Source organism: Abramis brama, assembly GCF_963993115.1.
Source record: "Abramis brama genome assembly, chromosome: 18".
Lineage (NCBI taxonomy): Eukaryota > Metazoa > Chordata > Actinopteri > Cypriniformes > Leuciscidae > Abramis > Abramis brama.
Window position 1 is genome coordinate 3163315 of NC_139980.1, and position 23539 is coordinate 3186853.

The 23539-nt window shown below is 37.0% G+C and overlaps 2 protein-coding genes across 2 annotated transcripts in view; one reads left to right on the forward strand and one right to left on the reverse strand.

Annotated features, from left to right (window-relative positions):
• The window catches only part of ankrd6b (ankyrin repeat domain 6b), a 42411-nt gene extending 40189 nt beyond the window's left edge, over positions 1 to 2222 (reverse strand). The window contains exon 1 of the mRNA XM_084090660.1: positions 2087 to 2222. The gene's annotated coding sequence lies outside the window, so the exon portion shown is untranslated. The remainder of the gene's footprint in view (positions 1 to 2086) is intronic.
• A 5312-nt stretch (positions 2223 to 7534) lies between these two features.
• ube2j1 (ubiquitin-conjugating enzyme E2, J1) lies at positions 7535 to 23539 on the forward strand. The gene is made up of 8 exons (XM_084091714.1): positions 7535 to 7788; positions 8846 to 8919; positions 10982 to 11113; positions 13241 to 13325; positions 13601 to 13706; positions 18706 to 18835; positions 20706 to 20810; positions 21682 to 23539. The coding sequence occupies exons 1-8, from the start codon at positions 7758 to 7760 to the stop codon at positions 21949 to 21951; spliced, it is 933 nt and encodes a 310-aa protein (XP_083947840.1). The 5' UTR covers positions 7535 to 7757; the 3' UTR covers positions 21952 to 23539.

Below are 23539 nucleotides of genomic sequence, written 5' to 3' on the forward strand. Positions count from 1 at the left end.
CATATTAAAAATACTGTTTCAAACCCCCAATTATTCTGTCTTTATATATGTGGGGACTGCTATTCTAGACAGCTTTTCCTAAGAGGTCTTGATTATTTCCCCGTTTGAAACCTTATCCCTGTGATGGTTAGTCATAAAGCTTTCTCCTCGTGGCGACGTACAGCAAGAGTTTCGTTTTTCAGCTCTATTCAGAGGACTGGAGGAGGAACCCAGATGTTCCTGCCAGGAAATGTCTGGAGTTTGTGTCGCTCAGAGGCAGAGAGTAGATCTATTAAATTATACTAAGTTTTATCCAAAAAAAAAAAAAAAAGGTGAATCTCACGAAACCTGTCAAGAACATGTTCATCTCATATTTCATTTTCAAAATAAAACTATCTTTAAGACCATTATAATTTTCTGACTTTTTTCATGTCAATTAAGCTCAGTTCCATATAATTTAAAGTTATGCAAAATATGATTTACTTTTTTATTTCTATCTGTCCATCCATCCATCAATCATTTTTTTGGGTGAAATATATAGTATCTCTATAAACAACATGAAACTTAATGAAATATTGAATGACTTAATGAAACTTAATGAAATATTTTACAGCAAATAATAATAATGATGATGATGATGAGGGTAATTTATGAAACACTTGATGGGTTTCAAATGGGTTATAAGATATGCACTTTAGAAGACCAATCCCAGAAACAATCTAGACATAGAGAGTCTGAATGATATCACCACACCCTTTATTTGAGACACAAACCCCTCCATCACACAAAGGGTTTAAGACAAACAATATCAGGGGGAAATGATAATGATAAAGACGTAGGCTATTTATGAAAGCAATGTCGGGTATTCCAAACCATTTCAGACACTAAAGTCACTAAATGTCTCAACTCTTAATACTGATCAACATGGTTGGACTGTGGAAAACTGAGCTCAGCTGTGTTCATCAGAAATACATTCATGCAGACATAACTGAATAAGGGTGTGGATGACCAGTTTACTTTAAAATAATGTGTTTCTGACCTTAGCCAGACATTGGGCACATTTGCTGAAAACTCTTACATGATAACCACAAGTTTTTTCTTTGTGTGAAGAACATTTTAAAACTCTAAAGAATCTTTTTCCACTATAAAGAACCTTTTGTGGATGTTAAAGTTTCTTCATGGAACCATCGATGCCAATAAAGAACCCTCCGTTTAAAGACCGTAATCATCGTTCTTAATGTAAAATCATAATAAATTACATTTATAAATAAACTTGGTGGCTGATACCATACCAAGCAGTGAAATATATTAATATAGTACATTATAGTATATTATGATATTATTTTGGTACAGCAAGTACTGTATTTTTAGCAGTGGCTCCATGGTGTTGGTTACCATGGTAAATGGTAAATGGGGAAGGGAATGTCATGGTTGTATCATGAAGGATACAACCAGATTTTTGTGTAGTTTGTGCTCAAAAAGAAAATGCTTCATTATAAATAGTTAATAATGTTTTTTAGATGCCAAAATTTGTCCTGGATTAGCTGCATTCATCATTAACGTCATTTAAAAACAATAGAGGTCAGAAGTTGTGGGTGTAAATACTTAACTACATTTTGGGGGCATATTTGTACATAAAAGTGAGCAAAATCTGACACACACACACACACACACACACACACACACACAAATTTCATTCGTCATCATTTGTTTAAAAAAAAAAAAGTAAGTAAATAATGTTTTTTTTTCTTTTTTTTTCTTTCTTCAAATTAAAAATCCACGACGTTTTCTGTCAGGATTAGGGTATGGGTGAGGTTATAATATCAATAGCTGTATAAAATCAACTGTGTGTGTATGTGTGTGTGTTAGTGCCCTGTCCAGCACATTCTTGTGAAGGATTGTCCCAGCAACCACAGCACGTCAGCCTGATTGTTATTCACTAGAGATATCCTCCTAACAAACAACTCTCGTAACATCTCCTAACATCCCGAACTTATTATTGTGTGGAAACCTCGGTTTAAAACAGCAGTGAACACAGATGAGCACAGACACACACAAAAAACGCAGCAAACAAAGCAAAACTATGTTAATATTCATTCAAACCTACCTCACACACAGAGGATGGTCACTTGAACTCTTCCTTGTACAGTGTTATACCGATTTCTCACGAAGCGCGTAAAATCCCACAAACTGGCGCGTGGGAAAAGTGGAGCGCTTGATAAACATGATCCAAACTGCGCAATGAAGTGAGGAGGAGGAGGAGGAGGAGGAGGAGGAGGAGGAGGAGGAGGAGGAGGAGGAGGAGGAGGAGAGGGTAGTACTAGTATGCATGTGCCATCCAGCGGTGAAGAGACAGACTTCACCTCAACCATGCAGCGCATTTACAATACTATGGCGAAGGATAATATGATTATTAATCAGACGACACTGACGGTGGGTGGTAACTGATGGAGCGTCCAATCACATAACTTTATTAATATTAATGAATCAATCTCTCGCCTTTAAAATGATTTCTAATTTTGTGACCCAACAACCAAGAAACCTGGGTTTAACGGAGTCACTTCCCCCTCAATAGGAGTGAATGGGGGGGAAGATTTTGAAGCCATCCATTCATCATAAAAATAATCCATACGACTCCAGGGGGTTAATAATAAAGGCCTTCTGAAGCGAAGCGTTTGTGTAAAAAAAATTAGAGTAGATATCATGATCTATTAGAGATTAAATTATATTTGCATAGTTATAATTTTTTGTTGATATTTCAAGCCTAACTCACTTAATGTTTTCAGTCATTTCATAATACTCAAATTGGAAACTGATTGTTGTAACAGATATGGCATTAGGTCTTGGTCTGTGTGTGTACATAATGTGGTCCATAGCTATTAATTAAGCCTGGTACATAACAACGTATATTACATACTAATCAAACTCACTCGCTAATTCTGAAACTGCTACTGTAATTTATTTACATTTTTAGGTGCTCCTGTTGGTCCTCTTTTGCCTCAGCAGGGAGTCTTCGAAGACATGAAAAGGAGTTTCATGTGAAATCAGACCCTGTGTTCTGTGTTGATGTTCAGCAAAGTGTCTTTCTCACAGCAAAAAATAGTAGAGGCCAAAGAGTCCCGATACATGTACAGAAAAGCACCACCTCTCAAGTAATGGCCTGCGAAGTAGCAGAGTGTTCATGACTCTGGCCAAACTTAGTGGAAAGCCTCGTGCAGAGTGTGAGCATTTAATCAGAGTTTCTTCTGCTCACCACACATTCCTCCTCTCTGAGAGAAGAACCCTTAAAGACGACGCAGGATTGAACAATTCAGCATCAGAAGAGGGAATCTGCTCAGTGTTTCCAATTTTCTTTGAGGAACATTGATATTCTGGCAGTTTTGTTTACTTTTCCATTTATTCAGGAAAGAAGGAAAGATGGTGCCTCTTGGGGCGGACAAGAGTGTCCTTTGACAAATTGTTGAGGCACCCACTGGTATTGCCTTTGTAAAAGCACAAAGAAACAGTATAGATGCCTCCATATCTAAATGGCAATGTGGTGGCTCTTCCAAGAAAGAGAAGATTTATTAATTGAGACAGTGACTTGTCATAGGACCCCTCTGAAAATGAAGAGATTGAACTTGGTGTTGTAGGGGAAGGACTAAAGAAGCACCAACTGTTTGCAATGACCAACTATCTCTGGCAAAACAAAAGAATGCCAGACATCTTTCCACAGAAATGAAGGACTCAGGCAAGTCAGGTCCCGATAAGGTTTGATCCCACAGAGGAAACATGTCTTTATTGCCCTGGGCCAAGCCCACCAGGACTCACAGAACCAGTGTTTGCCACAAAGAACGCATCGGTCTACGCCATAGATTCAGTGAAGAAAGGTTTGTGCATTACATTTAAAAATAGTAAAAGTATATGTGTGATAATGCCACAGTAAAGCATGTCTTTTTTGTTCTCTCTCCTAATAAAGGTGTTGCAGTGTGTGTTAAGATCTGCCTGATCAGCAAGACACCTGTCAGGTTTCAGGAATACACTTCAGGTTTTCATAATTTCAATAACAGTATTAATTTGACAACCCGTCTTTGTGCAATGATGACATCTGCCCTAAAGGTAAGAAAATGTTATTTGTAATTCATATGTACAGCATGTCAAATTGATTTTAAGGTTTTTTATTATTACTACACTTTGAAGACAAACACAGCCATTGGGCGACTTCTGTCAATAATGGAGGACATTCTTCCTCCAACACCCTGAGGAAAGCAATTTTTCTTTTCTGTGCAAAGACCAGATATAGCTACGACTTTTCTTGCATTCGCTGTGGCCATGAACCACCTCTCTCTGAAAAACATAAACTCTCTGAAAAACCAAGAAGAGAATTCAGTTGTGCCCACACACTTGTGCAACATTAACCTTTATGTCACCACTGAATTGTTCAGTCTCAATTTGAATGCCATTTTGTTCTAAATCCCTCAAATCTTTATGCATTCAAGAACTGCATCTATGCACGTCATCTGACTTGTACACCGCCAACAGAAAGCATGCTGACAATGAAGACAGCAGCTCAGGTGGTAGACATCTCATTTGGAAGTAAATTAGCCTCAGTTTGTGAATTGAAGTCTGGAACCGATGGGATTTACAATTTGAGTGGAATGGAGAGATCTTTTGAAAACAAGTGGCTGGTTTTGTACTGCTCACCATCAATGCAATCAATGAGGGCACCATCTTTATTTTGCTTCTGAGAAAGGATTTTTTTTCCCATGGTACCTGGACTTTCTATTATTTTTTTAAAGGGGTGGTATAATGCCCTTTTCACAAGATCTAAAATAAGTCTCTGATGTCCCCAGAGTGTGTGTGTGAAGTTTTAGCTCAAAATACCCCACAGATATTTTTATATCGCATGTTAAAGTTGTCACTTTTTGAGGGTGAGCAAAAACACACCGTTTTTGTGTCTGTCCCTTTAAATGCAAATGAGCTGCTGCTCCCGGCACAGGGGGCGGAGCTTCAACAGTTTGCACTCACACAGACAGACATGCACTGGAAATTTCACAAACTTTTAGCCTTTTATGTTCAAACCGGAGTCAGACAATGATGGAGAGACTCAAGAAGAAGTGACAACATGTAGAAGCAACAGGACATTTCTGAATGGTTAGTTGATTAATTTATGTAGCTTATGTGTAGTTATCTTCATCATTGATTAGCATATTCTGTCTTGATAATCTATAAATCGTGTTCAGGGGGCGGGGTTTATGTAAATTCTAGGGTTGGTGATGTCACTAACCCGGGAGGAATGTGGTGTAGTCTCTACCAGCCGTTTGTTGTAGTCCTTAAAAAATGATTTCTTTAAAAGTAAATATCTCCCTTTGCTTTGAACTTTGAGCGTTGTAACTTTGCAGATGTTGTTTATGCTCAAACAGCAACATTACACACTAACTAAAGTTAGAAAAGTGAAATCATAATCAGTCACCCCTTTAAAGACAGGCTGCAAAGGAACATATTGAAAGGTGTCCTGGACTGCTATCTGTCTCACACTGCCAGTCAGTGCAGTGCTTAGTCTCTGGCTTAATGAAAAATATTTCATCTGTTTAAAGTCTGAAACCAGGTCCAGTAATGGTTCAGCGGCTCTCTCAAAGTGATTATTTAAGGTACTGACATCAGGGTGATCTGAGTGACCAAGTCGATGCAAAAGAGCCATTGTCTTGGTCTGCAAGTTACCTACAATATCAGTGATCAAATAAGAGGTTTGCTTCACCATGTAATTAATTGCAGAATAGGTTTGATTTGATTGGGCTTTAAGCTTTGCAAGGAAGCATGCCTCTCTGAAGGTTATATCTTCCTCTGCTAAATCATCCCAGTCCTCGGTCTCCTCATCACCCCCACAATCATCAAGTGTTGTTTTCTGATGGTGAGAGTGTTGGAATATGTTGGTTGTGCAAATCTGTATATGTTGTAGATAACAGATCTTTTGAATTCTTGTGCAACTTTGTGTCTGAGAGCACATTGTGGATGTGTTATAGTGTTGCCACTTCATTTGTGTGTGTTCTGACAGATTTATTGATTTTATCTGACAAAAACAAACAAACAATGTTTTTGTAAATTCCATTTATTCCTATGTCTGTTCTCCACAGACCCCAGACATCCCAAATGAAACTTTTTTAACATTAACTTTACAACCAGATTGTAAATGAATAAATGTTAAGCACTTTTTCTAAGAAAAAAAGTATGCAGCCGTTTACAAAAATATAGCCTACACATTTATACACAAAAATGCCAGAGTGTTTATAACAATCACTAAATATTCATAATATGACACTAATTTTGGTCTCGTGGAGGAAATTAATGAAATTTAGCTTGACCAGACCCTGGCCATTTCTTCTTGTGGAATTTTCCCCAAATAATGAAAAGCTATACAAGAAAAATACAATTGAATAATAATATTATTATTATATTAGTAGTAATAGTAGTATTTTAATTACTTTAATTAATTAAAAGTAGTGGTGATTAATTACAAAAATAATACATTACAAAAAGATATACATATTATTTTTCAATGGAACAGAAATAAAAGGAACAATCAAATCTCTCTAACAAACATTTAGCTGTGTCTACCATAACATTTCAAATGTATCCTCTTTTACTTTATTATTTTTAACAGTATTTTTCACAAATTCTCCACGTTTTAGTTCAGTTTATATTTTATACATTTATTCACAACAAGATTGTATGATATAGTTATATCCCGCATTGGTTTGTTTCACCCGTTATATTTCTAGACTACAATTGTGTCTCATATCTCCAGTAAACGTGTAACACATATTGCATCAGAAGTATCACTTCCTCTTACAAAATGTATAATTTGCTGATGTATGGTGTCAAACATACTCTTTGAAAAACCACAACTCGCTATAATTGTTTTTTTGTATTTTTTTTGTATGAATGTGTTTAGATTTTTTTTTTTTTTTTTTATTATTTTTAATTAAACATTTACTTACAAAATACAAAAGTGAAAAGTCATAAACCAGAGAAAAAAGCCAGAGGTTCAGGGACTGATAAATATTACATCACATTTGAATTCAGAAAAAGAAAGAAAGAAAAACAAAATAAATAAATACAAGAAAATAAATAAAATTAAATTACAAAATGAGGAAGTATCAATTAAAATTTAAATAAATAAATAAATATTCTCCAAACAAAACATAAAATAATAATAATAGAATAAAAATAATAATAAAAATAATAAAAGATTTACACAAAAACGCCAAAAAATGAGCATACATTCAAAGTTTTAGTTGCCTTTTTGTTACAAGAGGTAGATAAGGATTTGATATAAATCTTAACATCTTCTTGAAAGTGAGAAAAATTGGGGGTTACTTTCATAGTTTTACACTTGTGGATAAAAATTTTTGCAAACAAAATAATTAAGTTGCAAAGAAAAAATATATTCTCATATTGCTTCTCAAAAAGTAAAGACCCAAATAAAACATACAACTCGCTATAACATTAACACAGGTTTTCAGTGGCTGGCGTCACACAGCGCTGTTCGCGTGAAGCGCATCAATAAAGTTCCGCCATTCAAACGCTGAATTTACTTCCTGTTTTCATTTTTTTTACATGTCCTGTGACATCTGAGAAAATTCATCTCGAAAGTAGCAAAAAACTTCAGTTCTGCCACGTCAGGATTACAGCCCTAGATAAACACCTGGCCGAAATCCCAAGAGACACACACACACACACACACACACACCGAATAACCTGAACGGAAAACACCAGCCCAGCGCGAGGTTTGTTCCGTCATGGAGAGCAAATACAACTTGAAGAGTCCAGGTATGTCACCACACCTTTAATACATCATCGATATTACATTTAATGGCATGAGTTATCTGCTTTGAAAAGGCGTTATACATACATTCAGCCCTTAAATGTCATTAGCTAACGCTAGCTGGATTATTAGCCTTAGCTCAGCTCGTTCATGTGTGTCAATATAGTTCATCTCAGTCTGTGCTGGAATGCGTCGAGCAAACATCAACAACTACCAGCCATGTAACGTCACATAAATATGTTTATAGTGCAATGTAATGATATATATCCATAGTACCAGGGCACTACCACCACAGTATACTGTATATAATATATAATACAATATATTGGGAAGCAACCAGCTAACATAAATACAGTAATTGTAAAATATTTGTTCAGTTTGGCACTGCAGTAATATGTGATTATTGTGTTAAGCGAGTACTATTTGTAATAATCAAATCACACATTTTTATTGGTTTCACTTTATTTTAAGGTGTCCATGTTACAGTGTAATTATACATTTAAGTACTGAGTAATATTAATGAACTGCATGTGCTTACTACTATTTTTATTTTTTATTGTTTTATTGTGCACACACACACACACACACACACTCACACAAACGCTTTGTCCTGCAATAATTTCACTATAGCCAAATTGCTACACTTTTTTGTTTTTACATGCTTTGTCTTGCTAATTATTATGGGTTGGATCTCCTGGGACGCGGTGAGGTTGCTGGGTGTTTCCGTTCTGTCTCAGGTCAAAGGGTTCACCATCAAGTCAGACTTTATGGCTTATGCAGGAAACCGATGAAACATGTTTCAGTATGAAATACTGTAATGAAATTATGTTTGTCTTTGTATACACAACTTATTAAATTGTTTCTAATGAATATAATAAAAGGATTCAGTTTTGACCCCACATGTTTTTGAGAGAGACTAATACAACAACCAATCTAGTACAGGTCGACTGTAATGCAGAGCCAATATATTCTTTATATTACTAGCCTTATTTTTTGGGCCAGTCATTATATTGAATATTTGTTGCAGATATTGACAGATGTGTGTGTTCTTCTGTGTATTAGCTGTGAAGAGGCTGATGAAGGAGGCAGCTGAACTCCGGGACCCGACCCAGCACTATCATGCTCAGCCACTGGAGGTCAGACGCCACTAATGTCTACATTATTAATTACATTTATATTTTTTATTAATATTATTATTATTTAAGATTGTTATTATTATCTTAGTTTGTGTGTCTAATTGCAAACTGCTAGTTTGTTAGAGTTAATGACCTCCTCATTTCCTCATTTGTAAGTCGCTTTGTATAAAAGCGTCTGCTAAATTATTAAATGTAAATGTTAATGACCAGTCAGCATCTAATAGCAGAACTAGCCGTTGTGTATACGTCTGCCTGTCAAAGAACATCCTTAAAGGGGTCCTGTTAGTTTTTAGGGTCTACTGGAATGTTTACATCATTTAATGTTCAAAATATTTTTTTTTCTTTTTTTTTTTTCTTTCTTCAAGTTACTAAATGTAACTTATAAGGAGAAGAAAGAAGAAAAAAAAATTTTTTTTTCCTTTGTTGCAGCACCTGTTTCACCCTCTGTCTGAACGCTCTGTTTTAGTTTTGTTTCTTTAACACCCGCCTTCCAAAAAGCGCGGCCGGCTCTGATTGGCCAGCCAGCCTCAGTCTGTTGTGATTGGTCGACGGATTAGAGCATGTGTTGGAAATGTAACGCCCCTTACAGCGAGCATCACTGTAGACATGCCTCGGGCGGGAGTTACAGCTGCGCCTTAAATCATTAAAAGATCGAGATCTCGATTCAAACACCCACGCTATCTTATTCCTAAATGACAGCGATTCCTCTTTCTATTACGGTGTGTGTCCACCGGCGCGAAGGGCAACTTCTATAGGAATGAATTGAAAATGATCGCTACGATGTCTACAGTAGAGATCAAAATCTGAAATTCATCTTTTGAAAGTATTTTGACACATGTATTGAATTTCTTATCGTTACGACAAGTGAGTGTTTGTCATTGAATCATTCATTTAAAAGATTTATTCACAAATGCTGATTCATCCAATAACGAAACATGCCTCTATCAATGAGACATTGACTGCGTTAAATTTTTTTTTAAATAATTTAGTTCAAATGAATATATATTTTTTAAATTGACTTAAGCAATGCACATTTTGTCAGAACCTCTAGTTTGTATGTTATTTTGTTTAGTTGTCTAATGTTTTTTTTCTCCTTCAGATTCGCGATCTAGCCTACGTTTTACACCAAAAAAAAAAAAAAAGCGTGATTCTCTAGCAGGAATGACTTAAATGTGGAATATTGTGAGATATTCGACAGGTTCTGACAAAATATGGATTCCTGCTGTCTTTTGAAAATGTTTGAATTATTTCAAAAATCGGTTTGAATGAATGATTCAATTAATTAGATTCAGTCATTACTGTTTTGGAACGAGTTTGTTGAATGATTCAATGATGAACACATTTTTAACAGTCACTTGTCGCCACCTACTGGCGTAATTATGTAATTGATACAATCTTGATTTGAAGTGCCAAGTTACTTTCAAACGTTGATTTACTCACTTTTGATCGCTTCCGTAGACATCAGTGTTTATACTCAAACTATAAACTTTTATCTCAGCACTTCTGTGACACTATGAATATTTGCAACAAAGAAATAACAATATTGTGTGGTTGAAAAGACTGTTTGTGAAGCTGTTTCATACCTATACAATGACGACTGCGGATTTAAACACAGATCTTTATGTTCGCGGTGGTTTTGTCAAAGGTTTAACAGACACAGGCGGGTCTTTGTCATTTATGAGTAACTTCGCACTGGGTCTCAATCAAGATCGCAGTCTTTTAAGGGTTAATCGTGCAGCTCTAGTGCGCACTGCCACTGATATAGTGAATAACTCCTTTCGGAGTGGCTTTGTAACTTTACAGACCTTTTTCATGAGCAAACGACAACATTACACACTAAAGAAAGATGAACATGGGGAAAAAAAAGCATAATAGGACCCCTTTAAGAAATATCAGGAGCTTTGGTTTTATCTGAGGCTTTACATGAACCCAAGATTAAGTTATTACACCATGTAGACATTACGGTTAAAGAAGGGTGAGTTCGTGCTCTCTGGCATCAGAGAGGTCAACTCTTCATGTTGAATCATCACGCTGTCTGATGTGACTCTCGTGTGTTGATCAGGATAACCTGTTTGAGTGGCACTTCTCCGTTCGAGGACCTCCAGACTCTGATTTCGATGGAGGAGTTTATCACGGTCGGATCGTTCTGCCCCCTGAATACCCCATGAAGCCCCCCAGCATCATCCTGCTCACCGTAAGACGAGCGTTGTCTACTTCTTAAACCTAATGCCTCTATTTTAATCCCACACAGTCCTTCACACATCTTACCTGGGGTTGAGAACCGAGAAGCGGTTCATGTTGCATAAAAATACTGGAACCCAATGATTTTGCATGACTCTCGTTTTCATGAATTATCATGTCTTCTGCTATGCTATTGCATCTACAGGTTCCTTGACAGAAATGTTTTAGCTTTTAGAACGAAATCACTATGTGACACTAAAACAGACACCACTAATTTCTATTGTGTAGTCCTCTCACATGCATTGGGACCGGTGCGCTGTCATTCGTGAGCAAAAGTCACTCATGAGTCGGTTCTTAAGGGCCGTGACACACCAAGCCTGTCAGGCTAGTTTTTAGTTTTAGTGAATGAGTCAATGCATAAGAATAAAAGCGAAAGTGATGAATAAAGAAGTCAAGACGGCACAGACAGAAGGAGGTTATCATTTTATATCATCTTGCCTGAGCATTCCAGTGCACAAATATTTTCATAATAACATGAGCCGCCTGGAAAGAAGAACTTGATCTGCGTGATTGATATTCAGAATAATAAGCAAGCGCTGCTTTGTTTACAGTTTCTTTCTGCAGTCCTAGTTTCGGTTTCTCTTTTTGAAGGAAGATTACAGACTATTGATGCCGGCTGATATAGAATGAATGAATGAATGAATTAAATCTTTATTTCGAACAATTAAAAAAATAAATTAAACAAAAGACAGCAACACATGAAATATCCATCAATAAAATAAAACAAAAACAAGAAAAACAAAAAAAATTTTTTTTTTGCATAATAATCAAACTGTTAGAAAAGGGATAGGTAGAAGCCCTAGGCTTATCAGGACCTACCAGTAACTACCCAAACCAAATCACATCGAACAAGATAATCTAACATAACGTTTAAGATAATACAGAAAAACCAACTAAATTAAATAATGCTTTATCTTAATATTAAGTTAAAGGTAAAGAAGCATAAACAAAAACCACATCAAGCATGCTTTACAAGTTAAGAGTTATCATTCACCCTCGCCACTTCTGTACTTATCAAAAATAAAACTTTTGTACCTTTTTTTAAATTGCAACGTTAACACTTTGTTTGATCGAATTGCTCAGACCATTCCACAAAAGCACCCCACAAATAGAAATGCACATACTTTTGAGCGTTGTCCGAGTCCTATGTTGTCTCAAATTTAAATCCCCTCTCAAGTTATAACCCTCAACCCTATCTGTGAATAGTTGTTGTATATAGACAGATATTTACTTACTCTCAAAATCTGACGTAACCTGTCTGTCGCATAAATATCACAAAAAAGGCGTATGTTTCAGGCTAGACCAGCCAGTGCACATGTGCAGTCCTAAGCGTGAGTCTCCGGTCTCTGGGAATCGCAGCGGCAGTGACTTGACCATTCAGTGATTGGCTCTTTTTCTTAGTTAGGCTGGATGAATTCTGCTATATTGGTCATTGCAGTTTCTTCTATTTATTCATAAGTGATATAGGAGTGAACCGGCTTTGTATATCTATAGATTGCAAGATTGCGAAGAAATTTTTTTCAGTATAAGATTAATTAGATAATATTACATATAATTTGATAGTAAAACTTAAAGCGTTGCATGAGTATTTGTCTTTTGTAAAATGTTTCCACCTGCTTTTTATCACTTAAAGGTGCTGTATGCAATTATGTATACCATAATGTTTGCAGATATTTAGGAAACATGCTGAGTTCACATACTCGTTTCTCTGTAAAACTCTTCTACAGCCACTTAGAAATGTGCGTTCAGTGTCAGAATGTCTGTCTTTGTTTTGGTCTGTGTGACTCCGCCCACTTCCAGTTCACCCAATACACCCCGGGATGTGGAAAACACACTGTATTGCAGCCAGCAAACAAACTGGGTCAGAGATCGCAGATTCTACCCAACCTAAAAAGCCTTGTGTCCATCTAAAAATCTCTATGAACGAGAACATATTAATAATTGGATAAATTAATTTGTCATCTTACAGTGTAAGGCTCATCCTCCTTGTGATCTACTGATTTGCTCTTCCCCTAACCATTCTTCTGTTGTGCTTCTCTCTTTCTCTTGTAATGAATAAAAACGTTCCTCTCATCCTCAGCCCAATGGAAGGTTTGAGGTTGGGAAGAAGATCTGTCTGAGTATTTCCGGTCACCATCCAGAGACGTGGCAGCCGTCATGGAGCAGTGAGTGTCTTCATGAATTGCGTTTATACCACCTCTAAAAAACTGAATAGCCATTGCTATATATATGTATATATTTTTTACATTAATTTATTATTGAATTAAAACAGCCTTCATTTTCTATACAAAATATAAAATGACCCAGACATGAAATGAATCCACTTGCTGCTGTGTGACACATCTGTACACAGCAGGTTTACAGCACATCTGCTCCAACCTTCATCCTTCAGTTGCCTTTGTATCCAACACTAAGCTGTATGTTTTTCTCTTTGTGTCAGTTCGGACAGCTTTAATAGCGATCATTGGATTCATGCCGACTAAAGGGGAAGGAGCGATAGGATCTCTGGATTACACTCCTGAGGAGAGAAGAGCTCTCGCTAAAAAGTAAGACGTCGGTCCTCTACTTCTTCATTTTCATCTGAGAAAAACATGGTCAGTCCTCGTGTGTAGACGGTGCACAGGGTCATACACACCATCAGGGAAACACACACAATACTTGATGCAAAGTGCATAATCATACGTGACACGTCAGGCAGGGACTTCTGGGAAGGAAGGTCTTTTTGCTTTTTTCACCATAAATTATATGGTAATTCATAGGTTTTACTTGCAAAAAGCAAAACCTACATTTGACTGTACAGTACAGTAAAATGCCATATAATTCCATGTTAAACCATTTACAGTTTTTCACCATATATGGTAAATTACAGTTACCCGATTAACAGTGTTATGCCCACTTTTTAAATGTCTAGGGCTATTAGAGGATGTAACATAAGGATAAAAACATTGAAGTTGAATTGAAATTAAATGAGCTAAAGAAAGGTTGAGCTAAAGCTAAATAAGCTAAAGTTGCCAAACACTTGTGTGTGTAAATAAATCAAACAGAGGCGATTATTATAGATTCTTGCATTCTTGTAATTAATCTTGTAAATATCATTTGCAATATATGAAAAACACATGAGAGGGGCAATGAGCGGTTTTAAATCAAAGAAAACAATTAAACGAAAAACCCTTCCGCCTTCTCATAAAGTCTTATCTAATAAAGAAAAAACAGAACAATGAAAATAAACAATCTTCAGTGTCAGGATGCACAACTAAACTACACCAAGTAAAAAAAGCACAAACACAAGAGTCACACATGATGTATCAATCAGGGTTTCCGTTGTCCGGTAATTGCCGGACATTGGGCGGAAAAAAAATGAAATGTCCGACAAAATTAAATCTCTCCGGTCAAATTGTCCGATTAAAATTGCCTAATAATCCGGCCCCCCTAACACAATCTGAATTTGAGAATAAGCCTAAAATGTATAAAGCAAAAATACACCGACCTTTGGCTATGTTATAAAGGAACAGGCTCTACTGTTTGAAAGTTATTAAACATTATTACATGGCTTGGTTGAATTCCAATGTGGAATGCGGTCTGTTATTTCTTGATATCAGACGCTGCGAAGCACTGGCGGCGCCAGGATTTTGATTGTAGGTGGGCCTCCAGAAAACTGGATGGGCCAGTTAAAATAAGCCAAAAAATAAATAAAAACGGGATTTTTTTGTTGCTTTTTTAATACAATTACAATTTCATTTAATTTATTGTTTAATAAAATTATAGGCCTATTATTTTTAGTTTATTAATGGCAACAACAGCTGTAAAGATGAAGTTGACGATCGCCATCTCCGTAGTGAACGCGCCTATAGAGAGAAATGCATATCATGGATTAGGCTACATAATCAGAGAGTAGCCTATTTCTTTTCGTTTTAAATTGTTAAAAAGACATTTCAAGCTTTCTTAAGATATATTTCATGTCATATTTCAGGCCTACGCTGAGTTTCGTTAAATTAGGATGAGATGCGCTCCAGTTCACGAGCAATGCAAGTGACCGCGCGGGCGCCTGCATGATTAGGCCTATCGTCTACTATATTTCTACTACTTCTTGTTTATTAAATCCAGGCAATTAGTTGATTAAAAAATTATTAAAATTAAGATACAATTTATACAAAACGAAATTCACTTCAAAAAAGACCGGCATATCATCAAAATGTCCGGAAAACGAAACCTCTGCCGGTCACTTTGACCGGCACCATTTTTTTCTAGCGGAAACTCTGGTATTAATACAACCTCAAACTCTGTGTCGTGTAATGGAGGTCTTGTGGAATATTAACTCACTGGGTCTGAGAAAACTGGCAATGACATTTCAGATGAAGGTTAAAAAAACACGTCACGAAACAAACAAATCAACAATGTAAACTTTGATTTGACAATACAAAGCCAAGTGAATAACACGCACCAAAAAATACAACAACAAAATGGTTGTTCCACTAAAAACAGCGAGCAGAAGTCATTATCATCATCATCATGTCCAGCTGAGGCCTCTTTCAGCGTGTATGGACATGCTGTGTCCTTTATAAACGCACAAATACATCTGAAGAAGTGACAGACTGTTGTTCTCAGCGACGTTTCTCTAATCAACACGTGCTGATTAAACGTCCACCCCCGTCACACACATGAAAATAACACACAACATCTGTGGGCTCTAGTGTTGTTCAGTCTGCCTTCAAACCATCGGCTGCCCACCATCCTCATGGACTAATGCAATACCGGTCAAACGTTTGGAATCATGAAGAGTCTCAAAATACTGTAAAAATGCTAATATTGTAAAATACAAAAAAAGTCACTTTGAATTTAAATGCGTAAGTGCTTAAGAGTGTATGACTGGATCATTATTGCAGTGATTATTATGTTTCTATTGTCTATCAGTTCTTCTAACACTAATTGATGGAGTGTGTAGCTTTTCATTTCTTAAACAACCATGTATGAAACACATCATGATCATATTCCAGGATGACAGTGTCAAGATTCTTCCGGCTCAGATTGTGAAAGAATGGTTGTGAGGAGCTTGAAGATGAAGAGTCATTTTCACACATGAGTTGATGCTCCTCTGAGTCCAGATCTTAAACTCAGTGAAAGTCTTCAGGATGTTCTGGAGGAGACTTTACAGAGAGCTGGACTCTTGCACTGACAACACAAGATCTTCACCAAAGACTGATGCACCTCTTGATGGACATAGCATCACAACATTAATGTCCATCAAGAGGTGCATCAATATTTTCCTTACACAAACATGCAATGATTAATTGTTATAACGCACATATACTTTATGTATTTAATCTCACTTTATTAAGCAATGTCTTTGATCCAATTCAACCATACTAATAAGCAATTATAACTTCTGTTATACATCACATTGTATTGCTGAAGAGTGTTGAACGTTCTCCTCCTCCTCCTGTTCTGTTGCGGTCCAGAATGACTGTACAGCGGACAGGTGTGTTTACTGTACAGGCGTGCGTTTGCATTTCCTTCAGCCTGAGGCTTATTCACTTCACCTGTGTGGTGTAAAAGAGCCTTTGCATTTGCCAATTAGTTTTTTTGTTATTTAAAAAACAAAAACAAGCAAGCCCAGCAAAAGTAACATAAGGCATTATTACATTCCATAAAAGTAACTTGGGGAGTAATGCAATATTGTAACAGATTACTTTTAAAAGTAACTTTCCCCAACACTGGTTGTTACTATATTGTGTATTTTAGCATTAGCATTTTCAGGTCCAAACGCTCTATCCGATGACAAAAGCAAACAACAAACAGTGTGGTAACATTACAATAAAGTCTTATTAGTTAACGTTAGTTAATGTATTAACTAACATCGACTTACAATACATTTATTACAGTATTTATTAATCTTTGTTAATGTTAGTTCAAGTTGGCTCAGGTCCTTTAAACGTACAGTATGGAATTTTTCGCCACTAGGGGTCGCTAACCTATTTGCAATAACAAAGGCGTAGTTTGATGACGCAACATTTGCTAAGAATTATGGATCTTGTCGTCAACGTCAAGCCGACCGATCTAATAATGTTTATGGATGACTGAATACATCGATGCTTTTATCATGACTGTGATATGAAGCAGTTCGGGATTGCTAAGAGACAGCTATCAGCTCCACACGCGACCCGATCCCGCGGATATAAAAGGAATATGGACATTTCATTCTACCGAACTACACACAGAATTACTACTCACAGGTCAGTTTATTAGACACACTTGTGAGGTAACGCAGCGCTGTTTCACTTGGTCTAACATTACACTAGCACACTAAACTGCATTTGAATGTGTTGAAATGTAACGTTATGTGTTAGTCTGTCTGTATGAGACTAGCAGTAAACTAGATCAACATTAGAATAACATACAGATCATATTCTGACATTTTATCATTGTTGAACTATATAACATTGATTAGTTTTATGTAAATGTGCTCACCTGTTTAATAAAGTACATGTAGGAGCGGTCGAAGTCTCGGACGTGGAGCTCTCGTTTATATACTGTCTATGGGAGCTCTCGGCATCTCGAAAACACCGCGCTGATATTGATCCTCGTTTTAGTTCTCCTTTTTTATCCAAAGTCTGCTTGCCATGGTCCATAATGTTTGAACGAAACAACAACAGTGTGCAAATAGACATTGCGAACTACACAGTTGTCCACGTCTGTCGCCTTGGTTACTATCAGAGGGCTCTGGTTCATAGCTCTGGTTGCCATGGCAGTACGAGCGGAAACCAGGGACAACGCGGATATGACGCCATTGACGGCGACAAAACGGAAATAAAGAAACGTGACGTGTCTTCGAATTAAATTACAAATTTCTCCTGGTTTGAAAGTTGTTGGAAACAGTCGGGATAATGTAAGTACACAACTAAAAAAAATATATAACATAGATATAGTGATTTTTTGCTATTTTTAAAGCAAAAAAGTTACATATTGTGCCTTTAAATATTAACATGCAACTTTTGATTTTTGATGAAAGTAACAGTAACTAAGATTAATAAATGCTTTAAAAGTATTTTTTAGAACCTTATTGTAAAGTGTCACCAGCAGTGCTAATATACACTCATGTTGTGCTGTAATACTACCGGAAATATCCTGATCTAACGGTCTACATGGCAGAATGGCATGCTTTTAGACAGTGATTATTTTTTTAGGAATCGTTAAAATACTTGAGCCTGTAGACTGTAGTGTACAAGGGGAGTTGTTTGAGCTTAGTTTAAAGTCAGCATAAAAAGGAAATCTTCTGGATTGTGTCGGATATCAGAGTGAAACCGCTTCTGGAACAAGAACAAATGAGTGGAATTGATTGGATGGTTGTGGTTTGCTATTGGTGGATCATATGTGATTGACAGGTCGCCCCGCCCTCATCATCAGAAAAGAGATGCTACAAGAGGGAGGGGAACATATTTTGATTAAAGATTACGAGCGCATGTTTTTAATTTAAAAAATAAATATGTACAAATAAATAATTTCGAATATATTCCGCAATATTCCGTAAATGTGTGTTTTGTTTGTCAGGTCTCAGGACTTCTGCTGTGAAGGTTGTGGCAGCTGTATGCGCTCCGCTCTGCTAGCGCTCTCTCCTGACGGTGACCTTCGACCTGTCGACCCTCAGGCACACAGACTGGCCCAGCAGATCAGCTTCAAGGTGACCCTCACTGTTCATCACTCTCAACATCCAGCATAGTGTATTCTCATCAAGATTATTACAGCAAGACACCTCGGGTGAATAGCGTAAAAAGTTTAGACATGCAATTAAGGCATTATCTAATTAAATATGTGCTAATTTGCATCAATTTCCAGAATAGAAATCTGAACAGGTTCAAAATTCTTGTTTCATTTTGTTGACATATTAGAGTACGCTCCATGAATCTGAAAACACTGTAAACAGAGAGAGAGAGAAAACCCCCCAATATTTGTAGGAATAAAATGTAGTATAAAACAAGTGCAGCTGAAGGGGAGATTTGAAACACATTTTGAGAAACTGCCCTTTAAGGCGAGACATAATAGGGTAAAATATTAAAATAATAGATATCACCATGAAACTTCCTCAGTTGATTACTTACACAAGTATATAAAAAATGTATTACAAGTTTTAGAAATTGGTATGTTTAATTATGCAAATTAGGAATTATCTCATTAAATATGTGCAATTTTGCATATATTTTCGGTAGATAGATCTGAACATATGATAAAGCCAAGTGCAAAATTCTTTTTTCATTTTGTTTACACACAAGATGAAGAGAAAAATTCAGAGGGATTTCAGGATATATGCTTTCATTACCTAGGAAATCAAAATATACTGTCCATAGCCTTAAAAAATCAATTTTCGCCATATTTTTTTAATTAAAATATCACATAAATCAGGCCAGGAATTATTTATTAACAAATCCCTCTGAAAATATCTTCAGAATACTGCTAAGTGTATAACTGGAAAGTTTGGTGTACATAGGCTGAGATGTGTGTACTGGAGAATGACAAAAAACTCATTTTGAGAAAACGGCATTTGAAGAGTTAAACAGCTCTAAATGAGATTTCGTCGTTAGCTTTAAATCCCCCTTTTGACATTCACGATTGGTTACTGATAGAAAGGAAATGCCCATATTTGGGATAGCGTTGTGCAGGAGACTCAGAGCTTTACAACGACCCCGGTCATGACAGACTTCAGTGAACAGACAGATCTCGGCGTGTCGTGTTGGAATGCTAACTTCTTGGTAAATTCGGGAGAAACTGCCGCAAGTAAACAAAATGTAATAAACTAAACATCTTAATGTATATTCTCAACGTTTTCTTTATAGCAGCTTGAAAGAACACATACTGAAGGAGTAAACTAGCCCAAAATCTCGAAACTGAGCACTGCTACCGATGTTTTTGCTTGCCGTGTCTCGCCTTAAAAGATGTGTATGTGTAATTAGGAGTTTAAAAAATACGTAATATTCAGTAATATTATTGATTTGACTGCACTGACTCTGTTGAAGGGGAAGAAATCTTGAACTGAATTGAGGACAATGACATCACTGTTTTCTGCAGAGCTGCTTTATAGCTGACACTGTTATTGAACTGAACTGAATCAACACTGACCTGAATAATGACACTTGTCGTCTTAGAGCTGCTTCACAGCAGATTTTGGAAGTTTGCATCATTAATTGTGATGCTCCTGTTTATCACTGTGAAGCTGCTTTAAAACAGTTGTGTATAAAGCGCTACAGGAATAAAGGTGATGACTAATTGAAATCTACAGACAGTGATAAAATAAGTTTTAATAATAACATGTTCACACATATTCTAATTTGTTACACTGTTAATTTGTACAATTATTTAATTTGTAAATTTAAATTTAAGTTATGTTATAGTATTTTATTATTTTTATGTCTTTATTATTATTCTATGTTTTCCAAGCTTTGGCAATATTGTATTATGTACATTCATGCCAATAAAGCCAATTTGAATTTGATGAAATAATCACTTTTAAACACTAAGAGCATTGAGGGTTTTTCACTGGTTTATTGTGTCGTCAGGCGGAGTCGAGCTCATCGGCGGCGGCGGCGGCGGCGGCTTCCAGTGACAGTGAGAGTGCGTCTACACCAGAGAGAGACACAGAAGACACGTCTTCAGCTGAGCAGGTGCAGGACACACTCGTGCACCGCATCATTTACGGCTCATTCTGCTGCTGGGGACATTGACTCGGGGTGTGTTCACACTTGGCATGTTTGGTTGGATTAAACCGAACCCTGGTGCGATGGCTCTGTTAGTGCGGTTCATTTGAGTAAGTGTGAACGCTGCCGTCTGAACCAAACAAGCGGACCGAGACGCTGAAAGGACGGGTCTTGGTCCAAACGACCTCTGGTGCGGTTCGAATGGAGTATGAACACAACACAGACCAAAGACATGTAAACGAACCAAAAACGGGACATGATGTCATAAGATGTGACCCTAAAAGGGCAGAATGCTCAAGCACACCTGTTTTTTCTCACCATAGTCGTGATGTTGCCCATCACAGTTCAGTACAGGCGTCAGAACCGCGTGTGTGTGTGTGTGTGTGTGTGTGTGTGTGTGTGTGTGTGTGTGTGTGGGATTCCTGACACTGGTTTGAGTTCTTTACACATTTTATAAGCTCTTCTAGAGTTCTCAGCTGGTCAGAATACCATAATATGTAGCTACGCACATTTATCCCAGAACTGCACTGTTTTTGATGTTTGGTAACTTACATCAAGAAATAGAAGTAATAAAAGCCCACCAATCAAGTTGTGAACATATCCCTATATTTCTTTAGGTTCGGTGTGTTAAAGTGACAATGTGAACGCCAAGCGGACCAAGACTAAATGTTTTTGTTTATTTTTGGTCCAAACCAAAATGAACCAAGTGAGCCGAACTACAGGTGTGAACACACCCTCAAGCTGTAGTGTGAACACACAATGAGTGTGTATCCTGTGTTCAGCAGCATCGGCTCCCAGTGTGTGTGTAATGATCTCTGCTCTCTGTCTTGTGTTCTAGACTGAATCCTCATTCGTGGCTGCTCAGACATCAAGCGAGGGTCCATCCGTTTCAGCGGCTCCGAGTCCACGTCAGCGGCGCTCGCAGAACCAGAACCAGAGCCCGAGATACCCCACGTTCACGGCCTCCCCCGCCCCCCCGCACCCGCAGCAGGACCCCAGTCACACGGGCTGCGCCGTCCTCATAGTGCTCCTCACACTCGCGCTCGCCGCGCTCATCTTCCGCAGAATCTACTTGGCCCACGAGTACAAGTTTGATTACGAGCTGTGAACTCTTTCTGTCGTCCTCGTCCAGATCCAGCAGACGGGGTGTGTGTGTGTGTGTGTCCTCTTCCTGGACGCTGCCCAGCACCAAGACTTCTGGGTGTATTAGAACAAAACCTAAAGAGGCGAATCTCAGTAAGCTTGTCAAGAACATGTCAATGGAAGCTTGTTTTCGCCACAGATGATTGCAAAAAATATGATTGCGATCTCAAAATATCATGTTTTTTTCTAGGAATTGCTAGTTAATATCTCGCAATTCTAAACAAGAAGGTCAGAATTGCGAGATATAAACTCAACATTAACTTTATTTCTCAGAATTGTGAGATATAACTCGCACTTGTGAGAAAAAAGTCAGAATTGTGAGCTGCAATCCTGCAATTGTCACTTTATAACTTGCAATTCTGTGAGATTAAAAGTCACAATTAGCTTTATGAATGTCATTCAGTGGCAGAAACAAGCTTGCATTGATTTCACCCCTAAAAATTACAAATATATGATTTCTGATGTTACAATTATCCCCGAACTATTTTAACTGTAAAGTATTTATGCGTCATGATGGTAATTATTGTACTGCCTTTTAAATTGGGAACATTTTATTTAAAAAATATCAATGTGTACATCTGGACACATTACTGTACATTACATTATCACATGATGTAATAAGAACTGGGTACTATTCCTGTTTTCCTCAATATAATTAATAAAAAATCATTTTTTGGGGTGAAATATGCCGTTTTCAATATTTTGAGGGTTTGAGCTGTTTCCTAAATAATGCATTTCAAAAGTACCAAGGTACAAAATTTGGTCTTAGACTGGAAGAAACCAAACACTTGAGCATTTGCAGACAGCTTCTGATGTGCTTCTGTCTCGGAATCGAACATTTACGCACTATAATAATGTAGGCATGGTTGTAATATTGTACATTTTGCTTTTAAACGGTGTAAAAACACAACGTTTGCACTTGGATAGATGAGCCTCTCTGGCTGCTCATTCAAGCAGTCAAAATGATGTTTTTATTTTTTACTGATATATCTATAACTCCGTAAATGAGTTTATATATAGTACATGGATTAATGGTGTAGACAAAAGCTACGCTGCCCTTATGTTGATAGACATCTGAAACATCATCTGTTGTTCACTTCCTTTAGCAACAACCAATAAACCTGACTGATCCATAACTGTCTGCTCTTCTCACTCTGTCTCGTAGGTTTTAAAGTACTTCGCAGCATTGAAGTGTTAATATTAAAGTAGGCGGTCAACCTGCAGCATTAATGTTATTGACATGAAGGATAAGATTGTGTGTCTTAGTTGTTACTTCGCAGACTTTCAGCTGGTTGGCGTTCTGCCAGGAACACACTAGAACTGTGGCGGCACAAGAACTCAATCTAGCATTTTAATTATTATTTTCATGTTTCTATTTACTCCATATATCAATTATGTGCAAAATAGTTTGATTTTAAGTGTGAGATTGTATTACAGCATTTGTATATTATATCAACACACTGTATTAAGGCTTTGATTTAATGTGGGGCATTGTGATTGATGTCTACTACTGTTAAGCACAGATGATCATTAAAACATTTAAATTAATCAGA